The sequence below is a fragment of the Gasterosteus aculeatus genome, chromosome 6 (genome assembly GCF_964276395.1).
Source record: "Gasterosteus aculeatus chromosome 6, fGasAcu3.hap1.1, whole genome shotgun sequence".
NCBI lineage: Eukaryota > Metazoa > Chordata > Actinopteri > Perciformes > Gasterosteidae > Gasterosteus > Gasterosteus aculeatus.
In genome coordinates, this window is record NC_135693.1 from 8,757,685 (window position 1) to 8,785,080 (window position 27,396).

The following is a 27,396-nucleotide window of genomic DNA, read 5'->3' on the forward strand; positions in this document are numbered from 1 at the left end:
ATTAGAGGGAGAGCGCGAGGCGAGATGAGAGCGGGTCTTCAACGTGGTGGCTGACAGAAGGGTCTGTTAGCCCGACTTGATCAGACGGTTCTTTCCTCCTGCCCTTTGTGTGATATTTGAGTTTGATGGCGCTTTGTCTGCTGCGGCTCCCGTAGGACGTGAAGGAAGGAAAGAAGGAAGGAAGGGAGTTAGGTAGGAGGGGCCGAGCCCCTCACCCTCGGAAAACTTTCTGTCTGTTTATTTCTTTCCCTCTGTTGCAACCTCTGATGACTGATGAGTAAAGCCGTAGTCTCTCCAAAAAGTGGTCCAGCAAAGTCCATCAGTGCTTCCTATTGAGGGTTGGGCTAGAAGCTCGTCGAGGCCCCGCTGGGGCCAAAGCCACCAACGCTAGTTAGCTTGGGCGCTAATGGGGCAAAAAGAAGACGTGGCTTATTCGAGAGACACGTCCATCAATACAAATTATTTGACAGTCACACGGATGTAAAATGGTCCAAAGCTGTTTGTTGTCATTGCGACACGTCAGTCCAGTAAACGTTTTCAGCCTACATATCCTCCATTGGTTTTTCTCAAAAATTGTTTAATGCCACTAAAATCTGTATCCCCATATAAATGGCAAGTATTCCCTTCATCTATTTCCTGTCCTCTTATCCCTCCACTCTGTAAGCCAGGCACTGTTAATACATTTCACTACGTGACACAGATCAGTAAATATCGATTTGCTGCTGCGGCACAATTTTCATTTAGTTCTCAAACTAGCAGCACAGAGCGAGGAGGAGCGCTTTCACACGGAGCGTTCCCTCCACGAACATCACGGCGGCCTGCGAGACAACGCACGCTTCTCCTAATGTCACCGCACGTACTTTCACAAGCATCCGGGGTCAGCTGTGCTTCGTGGGAATGTTGGTGGAACGTGCATCTACTGGCTGCTTTGTGACCATATATGGACGCAGCTGTGAAATAACCCCCTCCCCCTTCTGGAGATTCTCTTATGGGTCTCAGTGTGCAGGGAGGGAGTGGACTAATGCTATTGGATTTCTACTAATCAAATAGTTGTGTTATTACTCTAATTGACAACACCGGTACAAGATGATCCCCTGATTTATTAAATTCCCAGTTGCGTTTGGCCTTTACTTCCACGCATCCTGTAGCCAGACGGTGTTTTTGTTTCGATGCCACCCGATCGGCCCGATTAGTCAGACAGTTCAGAAGACTTCATAGCAAACTGCAAAACTCAAAATAAAAAGCAGGGGCAAACAAAAAATGATAGTGACCTGGTTGCCTTGAAATTTCAATTAGATTTTTTCACGGTTGAGCCGCACGCTTTGTCTCGCTTTATCTTGCATTTAATTAGCCAGTCCCTCAACTGGAAAACTTGAACTGAAAGTGAACACTGTTGATTTCCATTTTTAGAACTCTTAAAAACGTTTTATAAAGGAGTATTGTTCTCATAACCTGCGGCTATTATTTTGTTTATGGATTAATCTGTTGATTACGGGTCCGAGATGTTTTACTTGTCCATCACCACAGTCCAAATATAGTTGTTAGTTTGAATGTTAATAGGTACCCAAACAATGGGAAACTTATTCCAACATCCAAGGACTTGTTTTCTTTTACCAAAGTCTTAAAACCCAATAAATATGATAATTAAGAAATTCTCAAATTGGTTTGCCAAAATATGTTTTGTCTGTTGATCGATCAAATAACAATAATCAAATAATCCAGCATAGTTCATAACTTGGAGTCTACAGTTTGACGTTGCCGACTCGTGACCTCAACAACCGCACTTTGAAATGTTCTTTTGCAAACAGAATTAATATATTGAATTAACAAAAATCTAAAAAGGTTTGTTTTCGTGGCTCGTTTCACCCTTCAGCATCGGTGATGACACCCTACTAATGCGTCTGCTCTCAACTCTTAAGCCTTGAATCCTTGAGGGGGGGAATGTTGTTGCTACTGGAATCCTTTGAAAATGCACCGGTTGTGCCTCACTCCGATATCACGGCGATTCGACTGACTTCCCCACGGCCAAACATTTCTATAAAGCTCTGCAGACTGTCGCCGTTTCTCTTTAGCTGAAAGCAGCTTCATCAGGATTCGAGAGCACAAATGGGCGGTTTAATGCATTCCTTAATTAAAAAAAAAAAAAAAGAAGTGTTGCAGCGTCCATTATGATTGCGTGATAATGGTGGAACCTCCAGGTCTAGTGGTGGTGGGAGGTGAAAGGAGGAAAGTGAGGATGATAAAAGCTGTGGTTGGTGTGCGACGTGATGAGGCTTCATCACTGTAGACCGAGATATGCTTAGTGAAAAAGGCTGGATTTGCATGCAGTGCTTCGATCTCTATCAAATATTTGATATGAAGGTCAAAAAAAAAGGAGAGCAAGTTCCTTCACACTCTGCTTGGGTAGCTGAGGTGCTGAGTGACGCCTCACCTGCTGTGAAACTTACTCCGACACAAGCAGCTAGTGCCATCTGGTGTGTGAGCAACCCTAGGGGGGGTCTGCAGGGTGACCACACACACACACACACACACATTCTATACACACAGTCCAAGCATTATACAGGCTAACGCCATTTTGAAATTGTGCGCTGCTTTCTTCCCAAAAGTAACCCGAGGAGGTCAGAAAATGCCGAACCGTTTCCCCCCTTCTGAGGCGAAGAAGCCGTCGAGCACGATTTGCCGAGAGCGCCCGGCCGTCTCGCAAAGCCCGCACTGCTGTTTAATAATGCATCGGGTTCCAGCCTGGTTGAGGGTCCAAATGGCCCGAAGGGGCCCACGTGTCCAGTGACTTTCTTTTCTTTTCTTCCTTACAGCTGAGGTGTTACCTCATGTCGCAATACTCAGGTCGCCTTTCTTCTTTAGCAACAGCTGAGAGGCCGCGCACTGCGTTTCTGAGAGCGCGTGCGGCTGTGCGCGGATCACGAGCGCCTTTGAACGGGCGCCAGCTGTGCTTTTTCGCCCTTGTTAACCCGGCAGGCGGGAAGTGTGGGCAGCGAGGAGCCGAGTGGACGGGGCAGATGGACGATATGACCCTCACGTAGAATGTGCACCTTGGAAGACTCGATCCAGCGTTTTGGTCCTTTCGCTTGACACCTTTTCCCACCACCGCAGTGCGAGGGAACCCGGGCCAGTAGCCTATTCAAGAGAAAAATGTTCTGGACATGTTCACAATTTACTTAGACTTAACAAACCGATACCTGAAAAATATCTGAATCATTTTAAAGCAGCGTCTTTTGGCTGAAATGCTAAACACAACATAGAATGGCTACACGTTGCTCTGAAAGGCTGTTTTAATGGTCCCAGCTCTCTCTTGTTGTGTAAGAGGAAACAAAGCACAAGCATACAAAAGAAACATGAATGAATGAGCGCGTTGTCCACACACGTCTCTCCCAGCTGTGACAGCGGATTCACTCTACATCCAATTTCATAGTTCATGAACCACATTTGCATACTTTATTAATCAAAATGAATGAAGGGATGTTTCCACAGATTATTATTTGTGGCCTACTTCAAATTGATCCCAGCTTCTTTGATGGTAAATCCGTCCTTACGTCAGGACTTTTGAACTTGAAGCGTCATAAGATGAATTAGATGCGCGTGTGTGCCGCGATGCCTTGAAACGGTGTACGGCATGTTATCTATTTACATTGAATATGAGCATCCATGAAGGACTTTGTGTTATCAGGCCTGTCGGCCCGGCTCAGGACGGCACGCTGCCACATGAATGGAAGCAGCCATTGTGTAGATAAACGGCCGAGCGCTCCTCTCCCCCAGAGGGGCACCATGAAATGGGAATTATGTCAGCGATAATATTCCTCAGCTCCGGTGTCCGTAAGACACACACGCACACACGTTCTGCAATGCTCGGCCTCCAGATCTTGCCCTGTGGTGTTTTTTGGAGATAAACTGATGTGTTCTGGGGAAGAGGAGACCTTCAAACTGCTGCGTCATCTTGTGTTCGGATGCAGCCTTAGCAACAAAGCCAAGTGACAACCATAGGTTGGCCACTTCCCCCCCTGCAGGCACTGCTGCCATTGCCTGGGGATGTGCGACAGGGGGGAGGCTTTCCCTATCCGATGCAAAGGTACAAGGACACAGCGTGTCCTATGCTGTACAATCCTCTGAAGCCCTCCGCTTTATTATCCACTCATTATCAATATTCAATCTACGTTCAGTTGAAATCGACACAGCTGCATCTCAACAGCTCGAATATTCATTTTTATTTCATTTTTTTGATTCAAAAAGGGCCCTGCAACAGGAGGAAGGGCCTAATAAATCTCGCAAATTGTTTCGCTTACATAATCCTGACTGAAATGAAGGCAGAGGATTTAATTACGTTGCTTTGCTCCACCACAGAAAAAGGGAACCGTTTGCACAGAAGGGAGACATCGATAGCAGGAAGGGCTGCAGCGCCTTTCGCTTTCAAACGCGGATTCCCTCCCGAGCGCGTGGACTTCTTCTTTCCTCCGCTCGATACCGGGAACATCTTTGTGAGATTGTTACTGCTGTGATGCATGAGGATGATTAATCCTAACGGCGGATCGATGCCGCGCCTCTCGTGCGCGTTGCTGCGTTACGCAGGAAGCACGCGGCCTGCTGCGCAGGGGCCAGCGTATCAAATCTACTTTCACATCCCACTCTGTCGCGTATCGTGTTCCCGCTCGGCGTGCATTTAGCGCGCTGAAAGCGAGATGTGAAATCGTAGCTCGCGTTCATTGTTCTTTTTTTCTTTTCTTTTTTTAAATGCACACGCGTGTGCCGCGACGAGCCCGAAGCTCAGTGTTGATAGAAGATCAAAACCAGCACGTCGGGATTCAGTGTGAGAGGGAGGGGTGATGGAGAGGGGCAACCCCCCTTTCTAGACAAGGGATTCCTTTACTGCAGCGATCAGCAGTCCTCCCCCCTAGACCTCCTCCTCATCCTCTCCCTCCATGTCCCCCCCCCACCTCCCCCCCTCTGAGCGGGTCTACTGCTCCTCTCCTCTCGCTGCTTTTCAACATACTCCCAGCTTTCCCTTTTTTTTTATCTCTCACTCCCTCTTTTTCCTCCCTCTGTCTCCCTTCGTCCTCTCTCTCTCTCTGTCTCCACCCCTCACCCCGCTTCAAACACACAGTACAGTCACGTTTCGGTTGGGGGGGGGGGGGCATTTGTCTGCTGCAGCAGCGTACTGTAGATGCAGCACATGGTTAGAAATGCAAGCTCACACCGCTTTACTCCAGCCTTCATTTATCTCGATCGCTCCCCTGCTGCCGCTCCATTTATCCTGGCATCCTCTCTCCCCCACACCTCCTTTCTCTCCCCCGCAGCTCATCTGTCCATCTTCCCGTCCATGCCCGTCTCTTCCTTCCACTGCCTGTGATGCCCTGTATGACATTGATTCTTAGGTTGCTGTGCTATTGACTGCGGCTCCACTGTTAAATATTTCAGGCAGCATGTCAGAGGCTTGTGTGCCGGGGGAGAGGGGGGGGAGAAGGGGGGGAGGGAAGAGGGGGCTTTGCTCAGTCGCTCCGCAACTACCGCTGACAGACGGGTGAACAGACGGGTGGACACACACACACACACACACACACACACACACACACACACACACACACCTCCTGCAAACACACAGAGGTACATTCACACACGCCTCTCCGCAGATGAATGCTAATTGGTGCCGGTGTCACATTTGCTAACGTGCGTAATGCCCGATCGGGAGAGCGTGGGCGTGTGTTGCGTGGGGGGGGGGGGGGTCTTCGAGCAGCTGAAAAGTTTGGTGTCTGAGCGATGCAGATCTCGTGCTGCCGCCGTCGGCGGACCGTGCAGCAGGTCACCTGATCAGCAGTCCAAACAGTGGACACACACACACACACACACCTGTCTGTCATCTTTGCTCGGTTCACAGTGGAACTGCATCACTGCTGCAGTGGTGACAGATACTTTCCATGAAAGCTTTCTAACTCGTACGAGGAGGTTCTTTTTATTGGCTCTCGGGGGTCTACCCGTGTAAGACTCTGCGAGGCCTCCATCTGTGGACCCCCCACTGAGCCTCTGCGTGGAGGAGAGTCCTTGCAGTGGTGAGCTGGTTAGCACCTCATCATTAATTCATGTCGGTGATGGTCGACTATTGACGCTCGCAGCAACGTCCAGTCGGGTAGTAAGTAAGTGTCAGTGGTGGGCGTCCGTCATTGTTTGCGTTTAGTCCTTCCTTCCACACGTCGTCGCTGCGGTCCGCGCAGACTGTGATTGACAGCTTGACGTTTAATCAAAAGAGGCTTGATTGGCGGCTGTGGTTGTCCAGGTCCGCTGGAACAAAACGCTGGCTTTCTGTCCGAGCCTCGATCACACCGTCAATCTGATATTTACCACAGTTGTTACAGGTCTGATTGAAAAGCATTTACCGTGTACAGGTGTGTGTGTGTGTGTGTGCGTGTGCGTGTGCGTGTGCATGTGCGTGCGCTTCACACTCATGAGGCGAACGTGCCGTATGCGAAGACGCTACAGCGTCACAAACGGTCGGCAGAGAAACGAAGCCTTTTGTTCCCGACCGGCGGCAGGATGAGATGCCGCTTGCTCTCGGGCCTCTTGGCTCGCTTGCTTTGCGATGCCTTGTCCTCACGCCACCAATCGCTGTGAGAGCAGATCCGTCAAAAAAGGCTCCATCGCCACTCGGCAGAAAACATGACGAGCTCTGTAATTCGAGACGCGTTGCTGCTGCTGGGTTGCAATAGAAAGAATAAAAAAAAAAAAAGAGCAGGGTTTTCCCAAGCTCTGCTGCTCCGCTCGTCCCCCCTCCCTCACTCACCCGGGCTGTTACACAAGTGGAGGATTCATAGGCTGATCTATGCTGTTAGACCGGCTGCACTCGGCCCGTGTCTCCCTCTGTGGTTGTTTCCCTGTAGTAGTGTGGTTTTCTTAGAAAGGGTGTGTTAGGGTGTGTGATTTTTCAACCCGTCATACCGTTTGTAAAGTCTTTCCGTGAGCAGGAAGCTGCAGTTGAAACGTGCGTCATGGGTGTGGCTGCCGGGCCTTTTTTATTTTTTTTATACATATCGGATCATTCAAACTGGAACAGAGGAAGCCATTTTGTAACAAGAACCTGTGCTCAGTCTTGCGAAAGATAAAAGAAGTGAATGGCATCGAGTGGGCTGGTGTCATGTTGCTAAGTGTCACACGTTGGCTCACACGTAAAAGAACGGAAACATTAGTGGAGAAAGAGCTGTTGAAATGGAGTAACCTCTGTTTGTCTCCCCGTCTGCAGGTCTGGAGGAGCGCCCCCTCTTGGCACGGCCAGAGACTCTTGTGTTCCTCCACTGCCCCCCAGGGTAAGTCCTTGCCTCCACTTTATTTCTGTCCATACGGCTTTCCCCAAATCCAGCTCCTCGTCTTGAGACAAATGCGCTCTGCGCTTGAGGGGAATCGCCGCATTGATCAGGAGGCTCATTTGAAATGAACAGTCGGAAGTCATTAACGTGGAATCCGTCTCGGGGAAGCAACCGCTCGTCTGGGTGAGAGGCGGCCGAGGCGGAGAGCGTGAGCTGAACAGAAGGACGGGGGGAGGGAGGGAGGGGGAGGGAGGAGGAGGCGGGATGGGACTTGAGAGTGGGCCTTGACAGCCGCCGGACGGGAAGCGGATCCTTCTTTTTTTGGGGAAAGACGCTTTTGCCGATGCGCCTGCGATGACGGGGTAGCGGGGGGACAAAGGGGACCAGGTGCGGTAACGGCTACGACGCCTCAGGGCGAGGTTTCAATTTGAGAAGTGGGTGTGAAATAAAACGTCTGCGCCCTCCTTGACTTTTCAATCGCGGCCAAGAGGCGGACTGCGGGGGGGGGCAGTGGGCTCCCAGCGTTGAGGCTCTGACGTTAGGGGCCCCTCGGCATGGAAATAATACAAGCTGTGCAGCCTCATTCTGGCCAGAGTTTGGTTTCCAAAAAGAGCAGAATCACTGAGCGTCGTGCGTATGCTAGAGGAAGAAACGCTAGAGGAGTCAGAGGATCAGTGGCTCAGCGCTTTGGGACACGAAGAGAACAGCTGGAAACTCTGGAGCACAATAAACCGGCACCACGCAATCATCCCTCTAACTTCTCCGCGGGAATAAGAGCTGTCAATTGTCGCCAATAACAAACAAAGTCACGTAATTCTGTGAGGAAAACCGTAGCAAGATTTTACTGTGTTAATCTTCAGACCCCCAAGAGTGGATTTAGTTTTGCAGTTAACCGCCATCAGTGTGTTTCTGTGTCTGAATATGAATTAGTCAATTGGTTGAATCAGAATTCATGACACATTTATAAATGGTAGTAGTTCCTCTTTGCAGACACTGCAGTTTAATTTAAAGTCTGTCATAAAACTAAGCGCAGCTTAGTTGTGGAGCTCTTTTATTGCACTGCCCCCTGCTGGGTCTCAAACAACACTAACATATGTGTCCCCATCACAGTATCACCCTCTGCAGCGTCGGCGTTATTAAGTAATTCATCGCCGTAGTTCAGGCGAGACGTCGCTGTGTCATTTCTCATTTTTCAACTGTGTGACATTTGTTCCCCCCCCACCCCCACCCCTCCCTCCTCACAGAGGTGACAGTGGTGTATCAGAACGGGCTGCCGGTGATCTCGGTCCGTTTGCCGTCCCGGCGAGAGCGCTGCCAGTTCACCCTCAAGCCTCTCAGTGACTGCGTGGGAGTTTTCCTGCAACAGCTGCAGGCGGAGGACCGAGGCATCGACCGGGTAGCCATCTACTCCACGGGTACCGTGTGCGCACACACACACACACACACACACACACACACACACACACACACACACAGGCGCTTTACACACACATGCTTTCAAGTGTTCTTGTTTGTCACTGCTGTTAAGTGAGATCAGAATCCAATGTCACTGCGCGCATCATTTAAGGGGATTTTATTTTGTAACCTGCTTCTCGGCAAGTAGGGTTTATTATTCAGGAACAAACTGGTAGCTTGTGACGGATGGCGTCAGAGACTTCAACGCTATTCGAAGTGGCTGCGTATCAGTGAGCCATCGCACCCCCCCCCACCCTTCCCCTCTCACACACACTTGAATTTTGTCACTCTCTCCAGATGGAGCGAGGGTCGCCTCGTCAACGGGCATCGACATCCTGCTGCTGGATGATTTCAAGCTCGTCATCAATGACACCACACACCTCGTGCAGCCCCCGAGGAGAGGTGAGGGTCGGCAAAGAAAAAGGCCGTCGCTGTTTGCTTGAGTCGTTTCCTCACAGTTGGGGGTCACTGCCAAAGAGATTGAGAGAATCTGTTTTATTGGCAGCGGGTTGATGGTTTTTGTTGGTTGGCCTTTGCGTGTGCTTCAGACCTGCTGCCCCACGAGGAGGCCGAAAGGCTCAACGACGTCAAGTTCCTGGTGCAGCAGCTCTACACCACCCTGCGCATCGAGGAGCACCAACTCGGCAAGGAACGTGAGCTGATTGGACGATTGGAGGACCTCAACTCTCAACTCCGCCCCTTGGAAAAGGTCCACTTCCTTTGAACGAACTGACATTTTGGTCGTTGGTCCTGTTTCATTGCTGCTCTTATCTAGACCCACCAACCATTGCAAAGATGTTTAACCAGCCAACCAAGTGACTGATGGATGGTAGAATAGTAAAACATAAGTGAATTGCAAATGAACAAGTTGCATGTTGTTGGATGCTTTTCGTGGAATCCAAGTGGAGCTGTTGTTGCTCAGAATTTTGATATTTAAAACTCTTATCTGCCGACAGAATATATATATATATATATATATATATATATACATTTTTTGTATTAAAGACCGTGCAACATTTTTTTATTTTTTTTTACCGGCTGCTTGTGTTGTCAGGTGAAGGAGGAACTTAATAGGAAGGCAGAGCGGCGTACCACCTGGGTGCTGTGGGGCGGCATGGCGTACATGGCCACCCAGTTCGGCATCCTGGCCAGGCTCACCTGGTGGGAGTACTCCTGGGACATCATGGAGCCCGTCACCTACTTTATCACTTATGGCACGGCCATGGCCATGTACGCCTACTTTGTTCTAACACGCCAGGTAAGATGTGGCGAAAACGCAACAAGTAGACAAGTACACGTGCATTAATTCCTGTTTGAGTTTAAGAAGAAATCTTCTGCTGCGGTTTGGTTTAGGGCTGAAACGATTAGTTGATCAATAAAAATAACAATTGAAATAGTAAATTATTCGTTAAAGCAGATCACCTTCTGTAGTTCAAGCTTTTAAAATATAAGGATTTTCCAGTTTTCTTTTGGGAATTATTGATTATTTTTGCATTGTTGGTAAGAGAAAAATAAGAAATCTGACAATTTAATGGCATTATTTATGCTAATGGCTTAGCTGAATGATCATAGAAGCTATCGTATTAATCATGCTAATAACCTTCCCTCTGGTAGGAACACTCATGTTTCTTTTTTTTTTTTCACTGAAAAGCAAAACCATTGATTTTCGGGGGGGGGGGTATTTTCCTACTCAATAACATCAAACTCTTTTAGCAACCAGGCAACAAAGCATTACAGTGATTAAATACGTTTTGCTCCCGTCTTTGCGACGCATTTTGTTCGTTTTGTCTTGTCCAGGCACAAGGTTCATCATTCATAAATGAACTGTAGCTTTTATATCAGGTCCATTTGACATCACATTTCATACAGTTGGGATTCGACCCACCGAACAGAAATATATAACCGATATGTGATCAAATCGTCTGTGTTCCCCGCATGACCTGCAGGAGTACGTTTACCCCGACGCCAGAGACCGACAGTACCTGCTGTTCTTCCACAAGGGTGCGAAGAGGACACGCTTCGACATCGACAAGTACAACCAGCTGAAGGGTGATATCGCTGAGGTACAGCCGCTCGCTTCACAGCGGGACGTTTTGTGATGTAAAATAAGCACCGCGGCCACACGGCGCATTGTTACTCTTTACAGTTCTGTGCTTTGATTCACAACGGCTTTACAGAGATTTAGTTTCGCATGGACCACCGCACACGTTACTTCACTCACACTCTGAACTCTACTCCCTCTGTGAACGCTCTCCAGGTGGAGTTGGATCTGAAGCGTCTTCGGGACCCGCTCCAGCTCCAGCTCCCAGTTCAGCAGCTCGGCGCCAGTAAAAATTGATGGGAGGAGCGACTTCCTCCACTCTCTACTCCTGCAACCATTTTTCCCTCCTCTGTGCAACACCCCTTCCACCCCTGTTTGCCCCCAACTCTTTGCTAAGACTCCTCCCTCCCCCATTGCGCCCACACCAAATAAACCCATCCCTTTTTTGGACTGTGGGAGTTAGTTTTCCCTCCTCTTTCTTTCCCTTTTTTTTTTCTTTTTACTTTCCTGACTGAAAACTCCAGTTGGAATTGCAATTGAAAACCGCTAAAAGACAAATGTAAAGATGGGGAGAGTACCGGGAACTGAAAAACTTTTACAGCCCAAGGATGGTGAGTATGATGAAAAGGACAATGATGACGAAGGACATGGGCTTCTATGGATATGCCGCACGTCCCCGGAGGGACAGCCTGCAGGGAATTTGAGGGGACAAACAGGAATTATCCCTCGTCTAGACACTCCAGAGCCGAGGACCTGCAGAGGGGCAGTCACTGGTGTGTGTGTGTGTGTGTGTGTGTGTGTCTGTGTGAACTTTCAGGGTGTATTCCTGCTTCCTCCAGCAGTCCAACTGTCAACACACACACACACACACACACACACACACTCCTAATGTTGGTTAGGACAGGATCTAGAAAGCGTTTCTTTCTCAAAGTTTACAAGAAAGTCCTGACTGCAGTTGCACCATCAGGGGGACTTTCGTCTTCCTGTGGCTGAACCCTGCTGCCTCTCCCTCCCTCCCTCGGCCACGCCTGTGCCAGGTGACGGACAGCTGCCCTGCGCCCCCCCCCCCCCCCCTCCCCCTTGTCAGGAGCCTGACTCGACTCGCAGGATAGTGAGGCGAGGCCCCGCTTCCTCTTCCTGTTGACGTCCTGTAGCGGCCCGGTCTGCGCAAGTATGAGAGTACTACCGACAACAACATCACTGTGTGTTCTTTTATTCCAAAAAAAAATATTTTGGCACTTTTTATTTTGAAAGCCATAGTATATTTGTTATGAAAAGAATATAAATATATATGTATACAATCAAATAACAGTTGACCAGAGGCTAGTTTGTTTGTTTTTTTTTCCAGTGGGGGGGGGGGGGGGGGGCGCTCTCTTACTAACATCCTTTCATTAATCAACATCCTCCAAACATCCAACGTGCGCGCACACACAAAGAGCATTACAATGAATGCATTTATACCTATTGCATATCTTGTCAGACACACACACGACGTATTCCACAGTAACTGCGTCCAGGTAGGATCGACGGCTCCTGTGAATGGCCACCACAGGAGGGGAAACAATGTTGAACCCGATTCAAGGAGAAACTGGCTTTGATTGGATTCTAACAAGGCAGAAAGCGGCGTTCCTTGCCCTCGATAATTACCTCATGAATACGATTGCTGCAGAAAATGCTTTACATAATGACGTGTTCAAAATGCGCAGTCATTATTATTATGTTAGATATCGTTTACTTACAACAAGAGCATCATTTGAGATAATTGCCTGCGGTTCAATATTCCTTTTTTTTCCTAATATCATATTTTTTGTATTTCTCCAATCCAGATTTTCAGCCATTATCATAACCGCATGTAATGTGCAATTGAACAAGTGAGGTTTTTATGTTCTACAATTTCCCCTAGATAAAATCACAAAAGACTACACTTTAAAAAAATGGTCATGGATTTAATCCATAGAGGCTTTTTTAAGTTTCCTCCTCCTCCTACTGGTGCTTTAATGCCCCTCCCCCCCTCCACTGCTCCCCCGATGGCCAGGCAGGGTAGACTGCATGCTGTTGGATGCCCTTAGTAGACGTTTGTGAATGTTTAGGAGAATTATTGCAATTTTGTACTTCGCTGGACACTTTGCCACATCTAGCTGAATCTCATCCTCTCCATACGTTAGAGGTAGAAGAAGAGGTTCATAAGGAACGTACGTCAGCTTTACTTACTTTTCTCTTCTCAGCCCCATTTATGTCTCCAAAAAAAGGAGCTCTTAAAGTCAGTGGTTCTCACTCTGAACCGCTGTAGTTTACCTCTGCAGGGAGGAAGTACAATCACCAGATGCCAATAAACATGGTTCAAGATCCTGCTCGTGTCTCATGTGAAGTCTGACTGAATCCCACTGAAGAGATCAATGTGTTTAACTGCAGATTTTCAATTATAATGCATGATTTTAGTTCAAATCAAAAGTTAGCCATGCAGATCTCAAGGCAGGATTTAGTCTATTCTGTTAGCATGTGTGTGGGTGTGTGTGTGTGTGCGTGCGTTTTGTCTCCAAGGGAGACTTTCGATTGTGCCTTTTTGATTGATTAGTGATTTAAAAAGTATCAACAATGTAGCAAATCAGTAATAAGCAATGATGAGATCATTGAGAAAGTTAATCTCCTATTTGAAACGACACCTTCGTATTGAGAAGGTTTAAATTTGAGTGGAGGTGAGAATCAATCTCGCTGGTTTGTCTGTGAACGCGTGTGTTTGTCAAATCCACGTGCTGACAAGTGGGACAAAGTTCATATCTCCATATTCACAATTCCTTTGCCCTGATTTCCTGACTGTCAATAGTGGGATCGCTCCATAGAAGTCATGGGTTTTTCCCAAAATATGCTATTTTACCTGCACGCACGCACACACACACACACACATTGTGGCATTTGTGGTAATGTGGCAGGTGAGAGATCCTCCCCTCTGCTGTTCCTATACGACACTTTTCTCCATCATCACCTCCTCCTTTTGATCACGCCATCCACCGTTTATTGCCTTTGTTTTTCTTGTTTACTTAAAATGAAATATATCAAATATAGGGAAACTTTATTATACAGAGGGTGTTGCATGAATGTATGTCTACATGGGAAATTATGTGAAAATAGAAAAGATGATTTATGAGAAAAAAGAAGAAAAAAACCTGCAAAGATCATTTCAGAACGTTGTTTGTAGAGATTCGTAGTTCTGAAGGGCAGTGGACAGGGCTGCGTCTTTAGGATCTGCTCTGCCAAATCCAACCCAAATCCCAGCCAACCAACTGCTCAAACCTTGCTCACTCGCGCCTTCACCTTATTTCCTCCCGTGATCCCCTCCCTCAGCCTGCATTTATACTCCCCAATAAATGGGGGGAAAAAAACTCCATCCTGGGTGCATTTCTAAGGGAGTAGTTCTCAGGGCCTCTGTTAGCTTATCGGGGAACACCTCCAATTCTCGTCCCTGTCTCACGGCATTTTCATCCACTGTCAGCCTTTTTTTCTCCAAAGCGATATTATTATTATGTTTTTTGAATGTGTGTTTAGGTTTTGAATATCTCGTTTGTGCACTTACAATAAGATGTTTTAAAATGCCTAAAGAGTGAAGCAGAATATAGGTTTGAAAATTATCTTGTACTCCGATCTGACCTCTTTTTTTGTTTTTATTGTCTGTTTTTCTTCTGTTTGACATGATGCTCTAATGTTGGCGAAAAAGAAACATGTAAAATCCTGTACCATTTATGAAATATGTATAAAAGAGAAATGTAATTCAATTATCAATAAAATCAGTATCCAGGTTTTGGAACCAGTGGTCCAGTTGGCGCTTCTGTTCTCACTGGATATGAGGAGATTAATGAATATACTACACGAGTTCACAAGAAGCAGGATTTTAAGGTCGAACCACCTCCTCCGGCTTTCCTTGGCCTCCAGCTCTTCCTGTACAGGACATCCTAAGAGATAGACCTGAGAAGATAAATTGTCTGTCTACATTAGGAACATGGCTTCTGATTCTGATGGTTATACAATCGAAAGGTTGGGGTTTTTTTGCAAAATTAAACGCTAATTTAGTTTTTTAACATTTAAAAATATTTGATCACGAAACATGGAGAAATCTTACGAAGCCGGCTGCGCTATGCCAGCGGCAGTGAACACAGAGTAAAGCTTGGGTTGATGGGAAGGTCATTCGTTTTGCAGGTTTTTGATAGAAACCAAAATATATGCTAGATTTCAACTTGATGCACAATAAAAAAGTGAGGGGTTCACCGATGGTCATCATATTCATCCTGAGGATGTATAGACTTTTCACCTTCATAAGAGTTAAAACTGCAGGTAGAGCAAGAGGAAAAGTGCTATGAACACACATTCATTCATTACAAAAAACCCAATAAGAAACCGGTCCAATTAGCAGTAAAACGAACCTAAACAACATCAATATAATTGAAAAGATTAGTGGCAAAGCATGTTTGATTTTATTAGGAGTAATCCTAGAAGAACAACGACATGTTCAACCTCATTTCTATCAAACAGCCCAGTGTATTTATGTTTCCATTGATTTAATTCCATAATGAGAAAGAAAACCTCCAAGCATCAGGTCAGTTTGGGTACTTTCTTAATGAAAAGGGCCAAGCTGCAGATACTGACTGGCTAATATCAGAGGTCAAGCCATTAGCTAAATGAGAACATATTTACTTTACTCTCAGATACTTGCTGAGTGAACTAAACATCAGCGCTGTGTCCTTGAACACACAGCATGACACTAAAGATTTATCAGATTGGTTTAGTCCTCCACAGAAAAATCTAAAATGTTCACAGCCTGATGGGAAGAAAAAACAATGTATTATGTGTGGTTTAGTTTAAGGTTGTGTGAGGATGGAGGGAGGACAGTGTGAGCGCCCTACCGTTTGAAACAATGGGAGGATGGACTTGTCCGTGGACGCGGGGAGCAAAAGGTCAAGGTGAGCCGGACCGACACGACAAAACCACACGTGCAGATAAGAGGTGCCTCTTAAATGACGGCCTCCCCCCTCGGGATGAACGAGAAGAGACGCACGCATTGACACTGACTATCACAGGGCCAGCAGAGAGAAGACAGCATGATTCTTTGGGTGATTACGATGTTGGAGGGTGTTGCGGGTGTAGGTGAGTATGACATTTGTTGCGTTTTCACTTTTAGACTACTTTAATACCAGGTACAAAAAATTGACAATGTTATATTATCTATTTGGGGCGGCACGGTGGCGTGGTGGTTAGCACTGTCGCCTCACAGCAAGAAGGTCCTGGGTTCGATTCCGCCCAGTGGCCTTTCTGTGTAGAGTCTGCATGTTCTCCCCGTGTCTGCGTGGGTTCTCTCCGGGTTCTCCGGCTTCCTCCCACAGTCCAAAGACATGCTCTGGGGATCAGGTTAATTGGGGACTTAAAATTGCCCGTAGATGTGTGAATGTGAGTGTGAATGGTTGTATGTCTCTGTGTCTCTGTGTAGCCCTGCGATTGGCTGGCGACCAATCCAGGATGTACCCTGTCTATCGCCCAAAGTTGGCTGGGATGGACTCCAGCCCCCCCGCGACCCTGTGTGCAGGATAAGCGGTTTGACAATGGATGGATGGATGGATATTATCTATTTGTCAAAAAGGCCTTGAAAACACCGAACAATCTATCATACAAACTTTTGGACATCCCTTAACAGCCCTACAATCAGCCCCATGTGTTTTTTTATTCTTTAAAAAAACATTAATATATACTTAATTTATGAAAGTCTATATGAATGGAAAGATAGATAAACTTTATTAATCCCGCAGCAGCATTTATATGGTAAGTTTAGTAAGAACAGCATTTATACAGAACACTCCCTCTGCTTTTATTGGAACTGCAGGTAGTGACCAACTTGTTGTCCATTAGGCGATGAAGGGGAAATTTGTTTGCGTGTCATTGTACAAAATGAGCAACGGGAAACCATAAAAACGTTTTTTAGTTTTTTTATGTAAAGCAATCCGAATTAATGGAAAACCTGGATTTTTGTTTATGTTGGAGGTAAATGCTCCAGTAAAGCCTCATGAGCTGATACGTCTCATGGCCTTTCACGGAAGACGCTTTACTGCTTTACGCTTTACTGCTGAGTCTGATCAGCCTCTCGCTGCATCCCAGCTGATTCTCACTGAATAACACTTACTCGCCTACTTTGCCCCGCTGCCATTAACTCTCCTTTCTTCTACTTTTCCTCTTGTTTTATGTCTACCTCCTAATTACACTTTTGAAGGGGCAAGGAGAGAGAGAGAGAGACTATTGATTGTTTCTGCTACACTTTGTTTAGTCTGCTCATTCAGTTGTTTTCCTGATTCTGCAAAGCTGGCTGCAGGGAAAAGAAACGTTATAAAAACGAGTTCTTTGGATTTAGTTTGTTGCCTTTTACTTAGATTAGAGTAGACTCCCTGTCAGGGTTCAACGTGAAGGTCCAATGATGTGCTTCATGGCAACACCTTTCCTCAAGGGACCAGTTTAGTACAAACCGTGAGGTGTAGCAGAGAGGAGAAAACGCACCACTTTACCGGTTCAGTGGTCTCGAGCCGCGCTGGTAGTTTTGGTTCCTGAGATTTCTGTTGTCATTGGAACCACTTTATACGGAGAGCTATTGGCCGTGAGGTATGTGGTTTATTCAGAGAACACTTTCCAAGGTGTGGTGGTTTAAGGTTTACCACTGAAGCTTCAAGGGGTGCTCATCTTTTGGAAGTCTTTTTTTATTCATATTCTTAGTCTTGTGAGTACCAGAAACTACATTAAATAAAACCTCCTTTATGTTTCGTTTTGAGACCTATAAAACCCATAAAATGAGCTTATTTGTTCTCTTTTAAGAATTTCTGTGAACTCGTACTTTCAGTGACAGAAGAAGTACTTAAAGCAATAAGCAAAAGTAGCAATACCACAGTAGAGTGTAGAAATGTCAAAAGTCCCAAAAGTGGTATACATATGTACGTACATGTACATAGTGTACGTGTAAATATGTATTATCGGAAATGACTGTAGCTAAAATATAAGCACTATTTTTAACAACTCCATATACTGGGGTGTAATTTAATTCAGGCAATAAGAAGGCATCATATTTTGTACATCTATCACAGTTTTTTATGAATAGTCACAAATCTACTGGACTACGAAAAGTTTAAAAACTTAATAAAAAATACCACCATACGCGTGCCGGCTGTCTTTGCCCCCTCAGCTCTGGACCCGTGCTCTGCGTACACCAGCCTGAACGAACCCTGGAGGAACACAGACTATCACGTCAAACAGTCCTCCGCCGGGCCCTTTTGTGACAGCCACGTGTCCGGAGAATGGTACCGCTTCACGGGCATGGCCGGGGATGCGATGCCCACCTTCTGCGTCTCCGAAGACCACTGCGGCACGCACGCTCCCATCTGGCTCAACGGCAGCCACCCTCAACCCCACGAAGGCATCGTCACCCTGCCGGCCTGCGCCAGCTTCAACGACAACTGCTGCCAGTGGAACGCCAGTGTCGATGTGAAGGCCTGTACCGGGGGATATTTTGTCTACCGCCTGCCCAGACCCCCAGTCTGCTTCTATGTGTACTGTGGCCGTGGGTGTTATATGTAAAGAGTCCTTTTTTGATAGTTTCTCTGTTGTGTATTGTTGATTTATTATGTGTGTGTGTGTGCGTGTTACCTAGATTTCTACGATATCTGTGATGAGGTGGACTGCGCGGGTCCAAGTTGTCCCAAGTCTGACTGTCGCTGTGCCCCCGGAACTGTCCTGGGACCGGACAGACAAACCTGCCTCGGTGAGACGGACAAAGCGGGGAGGAAGCGAGAGGACAGATAAGTTGTGCAACAGAGGTGGAGGACAGACGAGACAAGACGAGAGAAATCAAGCGGCCTGGCTTCACAGTGTCTTCAGCCACTGCTTTGAAAAACACACCATAGACAGATAAGAATTTACCATTTCTGGGCTATTTCTAGAGTTGCTATTGGTGATGTGGGGCATTCCCTGCAAAGACATCACAAGCCAATAAGATCAAGTCATCACGTTTACTCATTTACGCTGTTTCTTTAAGTTTTACATTTGGTCGTTTAATTTGAACATGATTAACATAGTGGACAACGTAAGGAATGTAAGCACCCGTGACTCGGTGCCACGCTCTCCTCTTATCTGCTGATCCTCATCTGGCGAATCTAATAAAATAAAATATCTATTTCTTTCATTAAGTGAATGCACTTAATTCCATACCAACAAAACAAACAAATGATTTGTAACAAAACAGAAAATATGGCTCCTACAGTAGTGTATTTGTGTCTGTACGTGTGCATGTGAAGGGTCCGTACGTGCACCGAATCATTTCCTATTCTGAAAACCTCCATTATCTCATCATACACCCATCAACCAAATTCGCCCTCCGCTGTCTCAGAAGAACCTTCATTCTTTAATTTTCCCTAAATCCCCCTCCTCACTCTCTCGCTAATCTCACTTCAGTCCCTCCTTTCATTTCACCAATGATTATTTCTTTACTAATTATCCCCGCATTATTCACACGGCATTAACGTCCTTTATAGTCAGTTAATCATCTTCCTCCTAAGAACATTAAGTGATTTGCCTCAAGGTGATGAACTCCACCCTTCTGATTCTCAGTCCATTAATCCGGAGCTCATCTGACAATGACATCTGACCCGGTGGTGGTGTACGTCCTATCTTCAGATGTGAACGAATGTGCAAAGGGCAACGGTGGCTGTGCAGAGATGTGTGTGAACACCAAAGGCTCCAGGCGCTGTGAGTGCGGGTCGGGTCGCGTGCCGGCCGCGGATGGAAGCACCTGCAGAGGTACCTCCGTGGTGTGATGCTCCAATTTTGCACAGAGACGGTTGACCTCGGGAGCCACACGGTGCTCTTCATCTGTTCCCTTCTCTCCGTGTGGCCTCGTGCAGAGGTAGCAGGCTGTCATGTGAACAATGGAGGCTGCAGCCATGGTTGCTCCTCGCTATTGGACTCCTATCAGTGCCACTGTCCCAGAGGGCTGGAGCTGGGGGAGGATAAACGCACATGTCAGGGTGTGTATCAGTGTGTCTGTGTGCCTGCATGTCAGACCCCGAGGAAAGCTGACACAGAGATGCATGATTTTGTTCCTGATAGTAGAGGCTTGAACAAATTACCTCAATTTTCAACATTTCAGTGCAGGGTTAATATATGTACGGGAGGATCGGCAGTGGAGAATAATCACACTTTTTTTGAGAAATGAATGAGGGCAACAGGATATGTTGCTTCCTGACCATTTCCCAAATGCCATTTTGGTAGAAAATTTAGTGTGTTTTATTTTGTAGTTTCCTGTCCCCAATCAAATGAAAATTTGGGGTTGCAACAATTGATTAATTTCATTAGCTTTTAATCCTGGGTTGGTGTATTTTCCCCTCTGTAGTTGTATCCGTGCACTGTTTCATGTTTTTCTTGCCATTATACAGGACGATAATAACATGTCTTGGTCTCCGCTTGCTGCAGTGCCAGTCCAGTGTGATTCCAGCGCTATCATTGTGTCGGTCCCAAAGGACCTCGTGGAAGGACTGGAGCTCTCTCTGTCCAACTCGTCTTGTCGCGGCGTCTCCAATGGGACACACATCAACCTCAGCTTCAGCCTCAACACCTGCGGCACCGTGGTGGAGGTCAGAACCGCTGGGGGGAAACCTTTCATACCGAATGTGCTGTTTGAAAGAAATATTTGACAGCTGAATATTGTCCCCCCCTCCCAGGTGACGGAGTACAAGATTGTGGGGACCAACCTGGTGACGGGCCTCCCTCGGAGCAGCCCAAGCAGCAGCAGTGACCTAATAGTCCGCACCAGCAAGCTGGTGCTCCCGGTCACGTGCGAGTTCCCCAGGGAGTACCGAGTGTCGGACGGATACCAGGCCAGTCAGCGCAGCTCAGCCCTGCAGCTGGCGGGCCGCAGCGAGGGGGTCTTCCCCTTCTCCCTGGAGCTCTTCAAGAGCGCAGAGTTCTCGGAGCCCTACAGCACCCCGCCGCAGCTCCGCCTGCACGACTCCCTGTTCTTCGGGGTGGAGCCCAAGGAGAGGGTGGAGGGCCTCTCTGCGCTGGTGGAGAGCTGCTTCGCCACACCAGGGCCCAGAGCTGACCAGGCCCTTAAGTATTATCTCATCAAAGACGGGTGAATGGAGCGGGAAGTTATACATTACAGCAGTCTCATTACCGATGTCTTGTAGCAGAATGTAGCACTGCTGCAAAAATGTTTTTCTACCCTGCTACAGAATATGATAAAGCATTGGACCGACTCCAGATTTATGAGCACTATTTATAGAACATCTATACAGCAAGGTCGAAGAAAAAGATGTGTGAGTGATTAAGTGGTACAGAAAATGCGTTTTTTGTAAATTGGGTGAACTGAGCCATGTCAGTATTTGGCATACAATTAATAATTGGAAGAATCCGGTCTTTTTAACAATGTAAAATGCTTTTGGTCATGCGGCTCATAATAAACGCCAACGAGATCAGACCGAACCGCCGTGTGACCACAAAGCTCTAGCGTCTGCTGCTTGTGGAAGATCTGGAAGATCTTGTGGAAGATTGTACCCTATGGTTGAATGCACTTATTGTACGTCGCTTTGGATAAAAGCGTCAGCTAAATGACATTTAATGTAATGTAATGTAATCTCCACTCAGCGAAGTGTCAAGTGAACAACGCTACAGACTTCACACTCTGAACAATGTGGAAAGAAAACAAGTCGAAAATGTTTACACTCACCTTTGGCAAATTATTTATCCAACAAATATCAACAGAGCCGTGGTCTCATGTATTTTCATAAATCCTTTCAAAAATCAAATAGTGCTTTACGGCTGCTGACCTTGACGAATGACCTTGTCAGAGAAACAGAAATCATTTACGAATGTGTAAAGATACCAATAATTATTATTACTTCACAACAGATCCCATTTTCCTCTCTGACATGTTCCAGGTGTATCTCTGATGAAACAGTGACTCAGTACTTATCCAAGGACCAGCTCTCTAAGCACTACCAGGTTCCTGTTTTCAAGTTCATTGGAAAGGACAACCGAGTGAGTGAAGAAGTGTGTGTGTGGGCCCATGTCTGTCTGCGTACACTATCTGAAGTAGCATTGTGTTCTTCTCCATCTACTCAAAACAAGCTTTTCTCCTCCGTTTGCAGCAAGTGTTCCTACACTGCCAGGTGTTAGTGTGCCGAGCAGGAGACTCCCACTGCTCCAAAGGTTGTGGAGGACGTGTCCGCAGAGATGTTGGGACCACTGAACCTCAGGAGCAGCACACTCTGAGTGGAGGCCCCATCTTCATCGTGCCTGAGCCAGAGCGCTGAGCAACTCAAACTTTCATATGAATGCACCATGGGAGAAGATTGCAGAGCATCATTTAGATTAAAGGAGATGAACTGGCCGTTTCAGCTTATTTGGTATTTTAAAGTCCTTTATATACAGATGAACATGCAGATGTACATAATACACACTCTTCTTTACTCCCATATACGTCCCTGCGTCACTAACAGTGCTGTATATTTCTTGAACTTTGCGTGTGTGTGTGTGTGTAGGTGTTTGCCTGGCAGTCAGATTTGCTGCTGACATTAAATTGAATGACATTTCTATTTGACATCATTCGGAAGGGCCACGGTTTATTTGTAGCAACTACAGCGTGAAGGATGTATTTTCTAGGTCACACGTTCAGACATTTCTCAGACTTGATTACAGTTTAAGATTTAGATTTACAGAACTGGTTTCTATTTCACAGCATTAATGAATTGAGAAATACACATGGAACACACATCAACATATTTGGACTCGTGGATGGCTGGAGGATCACGTGGCATGTTGGCAAAGAGATAGTACTGGGGTGGGCCTGGAAGGCAACAGAGATAGTGGTGGGGCGGGGCGGTAAAGTGCCTATAATTAATCTGGTCAGTTAAACTGAATTTAGTCATGCATTATATGAAATATGAAATGATGGCAAATGGCAAATCATTTACTTCAAACATTAAAGGAATAGTAGTAATAGACATCACATTTAGATTACATTGACTTTGAACATACTATCTTGATAAATAACCACACACAACAATTAGCATTTTAGTAATTCTATTATCTCGTTCTATCCAGAGGAAATTAATCCAACTACAATATCCTTCCCATCAGACACTGTATTTGGAGTCATCAAGGTCATTTATGGTATGTAATGTAATGGAGTCATAGAGGCCTAAAATGTCCTAAAAGGAAATGGAGTATGAAGAGTTTAAGACATGTGCAAAATCTATCAATTAACCTCTGGGCTCTTGTTAAGCACATCCTCTTTGGCGATAAATACACAGTGTTTTGTGCAGAGACGCCTGTGACTGAGTTATTTGTCTGCGAATGCGTCCACAGAGTATTTGTCACAGTTCCTCCCTCTCCTCTCCCTCGCAGACACACGCTGCCCTCTGGCTGTTCATGTAAGGCCTGCAGCCAAGAGTCCCCACTGTGCTGTGGAGGACGTCTGCCATTGATTCGCAGGCTAGGAAGAACATACGGAGAGATCAGAGAGAGGAAGGAGGAGGAGTTCATTCTTGTTTTTTTGGTAACTCACAACGAAGATGCTTGTGAACATCTTACCTTGCACCTTGGACACGAAGCCCAGACTCTTCTTAAGGTCGCCGCAGATGCCGTGCAGACACAGGCGGAACTCCGAGTCGCAGCGGTTCTTGCTGGTGCCGCAAGTGTCGTAGCACACGTCCAGCTGGTTGCAGCAGTTGGTCATAGCGGGGATCCCGAGGTCAAGCTGGGAAAAGAAAGAGCTTTGTTGCGTCAGTGAAGTTAACTGAGCATATGCAGACATTGTGGTTGTGTGTTAGGCTCCATTGTTTGGGCGTAGTAGTGTGGTTCTGGACTGTCGGTGTTATGAACAAGACACCTACAACTGCATTCACCTGCAATCCCACTAGAGAGGAGCTGCAGCCGTTGGGCTCTTGGAGCTGGTAGCCGGGGCGCTTTTGAGGAGTTTCTCCTGTTAAAACCGAGAAGCAAAAGGTTCCATTTCAATTCCATCAACCAACTAATGTCGTCATGTAGCCCAGCCAAGAATCTATATCTGTACCATATCTATGTTCTTCAGAGTGTGGCTTTTTACAGATAAGACGTAACTTGTGTTGGTTGTCTACCTCACTGATAACCACGATGCATTCAGGGTACTTTATCAGCAACCAAGCATGATGTAAATAAGACGCTGATAAACTGACAGTACAGGGATTGATTTGACACATGCAAAGAAAACAAACACAAACTGATGAGAGGAATACAACAGGAATACTAAACGACAACATACTGTTAAACAGGTGCATTGATTCTTTTTTGGGGTCAATCAACAACTATTTGAACTATGTAGCTATTTCTGATTCGAACCTACTGGACACTAAAACATTAGTAAAATAACTCTATGTTAACTTAAGAGATTTGTTCTTACCGTATCTGCAGCGATACTGACACACACCATCGCGTCCCCCCGCCAGCTCCACCAATGACTCAAAGTATCCGTGGATACTCTGGAAACTATTTCTAATTGCGTTGATGCTCCAGCTGTTATCATCTTCTTGTGCCAAAGAGTTATTTCGCGACAGGTCCGTCTGGACCGGTCTGATGTCATTTTCCTCCTCCGCCCCAGGAGAAGAATGTTGCTCCTGCGTGACGGCTTCACCAGCAAGAGCTTCCATAGCAGGGGGGTCTCCAGCAGCCATTTCCCTGTCTGTCTCTGGCTCATCGGCTGTTGCACCATCTCCCACCGGGACCTCCATTTTTGTTTTGTCAGCTGAAAGGTCATCCACAGCCAACTCACTGTCACCACGAGAGGAGTCGGCTGCAGGTTCCTCCACTGCAGGTGAACTTCCTTGTTGGGTACCTGCAGGAGCTGCAGCTTCTTCAGCTGCTACAGCAGCAGAAACAGCATCGGAGTCCACAGGAGGCGCCTGCTCCTCTTCAGGCGGAGTCTGGTAGTGGCCTAAAGTGGCACAAATGCCCGAGGACACACAGAGGAAGAGGAGGACGACAGCCCGAAGCAGCATGGTGTTGAACTGGGGACAAACCGAGCAGGAGACCACAAGGAAAGGTGTTGTTAACAGGGCGAGAAGAGCTCAGACAGTGACAAACGCTCACTGATCCTACTGGTCCCGCGAGCCAGGCGGCAGACTTTGACCTGGGATTAGGTTCAAGCAGACAGCGAGGCACACTGTCATGTTTGGGGGCAAAGGTCACCCCATATCAATCCAGAGCTTCTGTTGTTCATTATTGTCTGTTCTTCTTGACCACGTCAAATGAGTCATTTATGAATATTAAAATGTATTTATTAAAAAACTAGAGGCTCGGGGCAGGGAAGGATTTGCATCAAAAGAAAAATTTCAAAGGTGTGGTGGTTTAAGGTTTACCACTAAAGCTTAAAGGGGTGCTCATGTTTTGTAAACCTTTTTCATATTCTTAGTCTTGTGAGTACCAGAAAATACATTAAATGAAACCTCCTTTATGTATAGTTTTGAGACCTAGAATAAAATTAGCTTATTTGTTCTCTTTCAAGAATTTCTGTCGTACTTTCAGTGACAGAAGAAGTATTTAAAGCAATAAGCAAAAGTAGCAATACCACAGTGTAGTGTAATGCATCTATAGAGTAGAAATACTGTATGGAGTATCAAAAGTCAAAAATAAATATATATTATCGGAAATGAATTGGCCCCAGGAGCAATAGGCCAGCCTACTAGCGCCATTTCTGTCAGGCCCGGCCCAGAAGACCTATCCCGGCCTGACGACTGAACAGGGAAAGAATTATGAGGTGTTGAAGGAAATCCTGCGCCGCCATGGAGTTAACCTGCTTAGCAGGGCACAAAGGTTCCACCATTGGACTTTTGATGCCACCGTTCCCCCGGGGTCAGAAATGCATGATAAGGCTAGTCGAAGAGCTGCCTTATGGAGGACCCCCCCGACACGCTCGCCCCTAGAGAAAGTCGTCATGGATACATTTCTACGGGCTCTGCTGTTCGAAGCCAAAAGGTTAGCAAGCCAACCCAGAGTGCAGATCAGCTGGCGGAGTTGGTAGAGGGTCAGCAGGTTGCTTTAGAGGTCCTGCGCACAACCCCGGAAGACCGAACCCTCCCCCCGCCCGAAGGGGAGAAAAAGGATGGAGGAGCACGCTGGGGCTAATGGGGGCTAACGAGGGGGGGGATGCCCGCAGGTGGCTTCCAGAGACAACACCCTCTTGTAACTCTGGACAGCAGGAAGTGCTTTGAGTGTGGCGAGCCGGGACACGTCGCCTGGTCCTGCCCAAAACGTGATGTCCTGATGCCTACGGCCTCAGCGTGGAGGCGAGTCTGAACGACTTGTTTCCAAAGGACCAGGAGGTGGAGCCACAGCCTGCCTCTCGAGCGGGTCAGTTTGGCACGACCCAAATAAAGGACCCCAATCTGTCCCACGCTCTCCAGCAAGTTACTGTAGTGGATGGAAAACCAATTGAGGGGATAAATCCTATCACCTACCCCCACTTTTCATCAAGAAGAAGAATGATGAATGTATGGAGATGTTCCTCTCCAGCCGGGATGCTATAGGGAGCTGGAACGCCCCTCCCTGCCGGTCCGAGCTGAAGGGGGGGATGTGTGGTAGGTTACGGGGAGAGGTGAGGGGGGTTGGTGACGGAGGGCAGGTATCTTGCGGTCAGATGGCTCCACCCCCGAGCCGTATATGGACTTCCTGCCTAACGAGGAGAGGGTGGGAACAGGCATCATATTTTGTCCACCTATCATAGTTTCTTATGTATAAGTCCCAAATCTACTGCACTACAAAAGTTTAAAGTATCTCAAAATAATAAATACCACCGTACTTCTTTTATTGTTCTACCAACGTCTCCAGCTCCTAAACGCATATGTACATCATGCTCCTACTTTTTTCCCCGAGCACGTGCAACTAAGTGCTGGTTGTCTTTGCCCCCTCAGCTCTGGACCCGTGCTCTGCGTACACCAGCCTGAAGGAACCCTGGAGGAATACAGACTATCACGCCATTGTTTTGAAAAACACATCATAGATAAGAATTGACCATTTCTCTGCTATGTCTGGAATTGCTATTGGTGATGTGGGGCATATCCTGCAAAGGCATCACAAGCCAATAAGATCAAGTGATTTGTTTCATGATTTGATCAGAGGGCTTTAATGGTAGTTATTATATGGTGGTGGGCTGCTTTTGCACTCGTTTCGGTGCCCGGGACTCATTTTCCTGACTCACACGTTGCTCCCATAGGATACACTTCATACTCATGTTCATCATCTTATACAAGTTCATTTGAAAGGACAACCGAGGAAGTGTGTGTGTGAGCCCATGTCTGAAGCTTTTCTCCTTCGTTTGCAGCAAGTGTTCCTACACTGCCAGGTGTTAGTGTGCCGAGCAGGAGACTCCCACTGCTCCAAAGGTTGTGGAGGACGTGTCCGCAGGGATGTTGGGACCACTGAACCTCAGGAGCAGCACACTCTGAGTGGAGGCCCCATCTTCATCGTGCCTGAGCCAGAGCGCTGAGCAACTCAAACTTTCATATGAATGCACCATGGGAGAAGATTGCAGAGCATCATTTAGAT

At 46.8% G+C, this 27,396-nt stretch overlaps 3 protein-coding genes across 4 annotated transcripts in view; 2 read left to right on the plus strand and 1 right to left on the minus strand.

The window, feature by feature from the left end:
- The window catches only part of mcu (mitochondrial calcium uniporter), a 37,930-nt gene extending 23,328 nt beyond the window's left edge, over positions 1 to 14,602 (plus strand). The window contains exons 3-9 of the mRNA XM_040179050.2: positions 7,241 to 7,304; positions 8,549 to 8,719; positions 9,057 to 9,161; positions 9,308 to 9,468; positions 9,814 to 10,017; positions 10,706 to 10,822; positions 11,017 to 14,602. Of these exons, the coding sequence (XP_040034984.1) occupies positions 7,241 to 7,304; positions 8,549 to 8,719; positions 9,057 to 9,161; positions 9,308 to 9,468; positions 9,814 to 10,017; positions 10,706 to 10,822; positions 11,017 to 11,097 (903 nt within the window). The 3' untranslated portion in view covers positions 11,098 to 14,602. The remainder of the gene's footprint in view (positions 1 to 7,240; positions 7,305 to 8,548; positions 8,720 to 9,056; positions 9,162 to 9,307; positions 9,469 to 9,813; positions 10,018 to 10,705; positions 10,823 to 11,016) is intronic.
- A 1,178-nt stretch (positions 14,603 to 15,780) lies between these two features.
- Positions 15,781 to 23,139, plus strand: oit3 (oncoprotein induced transcript 3). Its single transcript, XM_040179347.2, has 9 exons — positions 15,781 to 15,936; positions 18,008 to 18,382; positions 18,473 to 18,583; positions 19,495 to 19,617; positions 19,722 to 19,844; positions 20,290 to 20,450; positions 20,538 to 20,950; positions 21,756 to 21,855; positions 21,966 to 23,139. Exons 1-9 carry the CDS (start codon positions 15,891 to 15,893, stop codon positions 22,128 to 22,130), a joined length of 1,617 nt encoding a protein of 538 aa, XP_040035281.2. The 5' UTR covers positions 15,781 to 15,890; the 3' UTR covers positions 22,131 to 23,139.
- LOC120821017 (group XIIB secretory phospholipase A2-like protein) lies at positions 22,223 to 25,482 on the minus strand. 2 transcript variants are annotated; one of them, XM_040179350.2, is made up of 4 exons: positions 24,257 to 25,482; positions 23,724 to 23,800; positions 23,410 to 23,575; positions 22,223 to 23,311 (listed from the first exon to the last, which is right to left on the minus strand). In XM_040179350.2, exons 1-4 carry the CDS (start codon positions 24,849 to 24,851, stop codon positions 23,193 to 23,195), a joined length of 957 nt encoding a protein of 318 aa, XP_040035284.2. In that variant the 5' UTR covers positions 24,852 to 25,482; the 3' UTR covers positions 22,223 to 23,192. The 2 variants fall into 2 exon arrangements, with proteins under 2 accessions (XP_040035284.2, XP_040035283.2); XM_040179349.2 differs by having other exon boundaries at positions 23,712 to 23,800.
- Between the last annotated feature and the right edge of the window lie 1,914 nt (positions 25,483 to 27,396).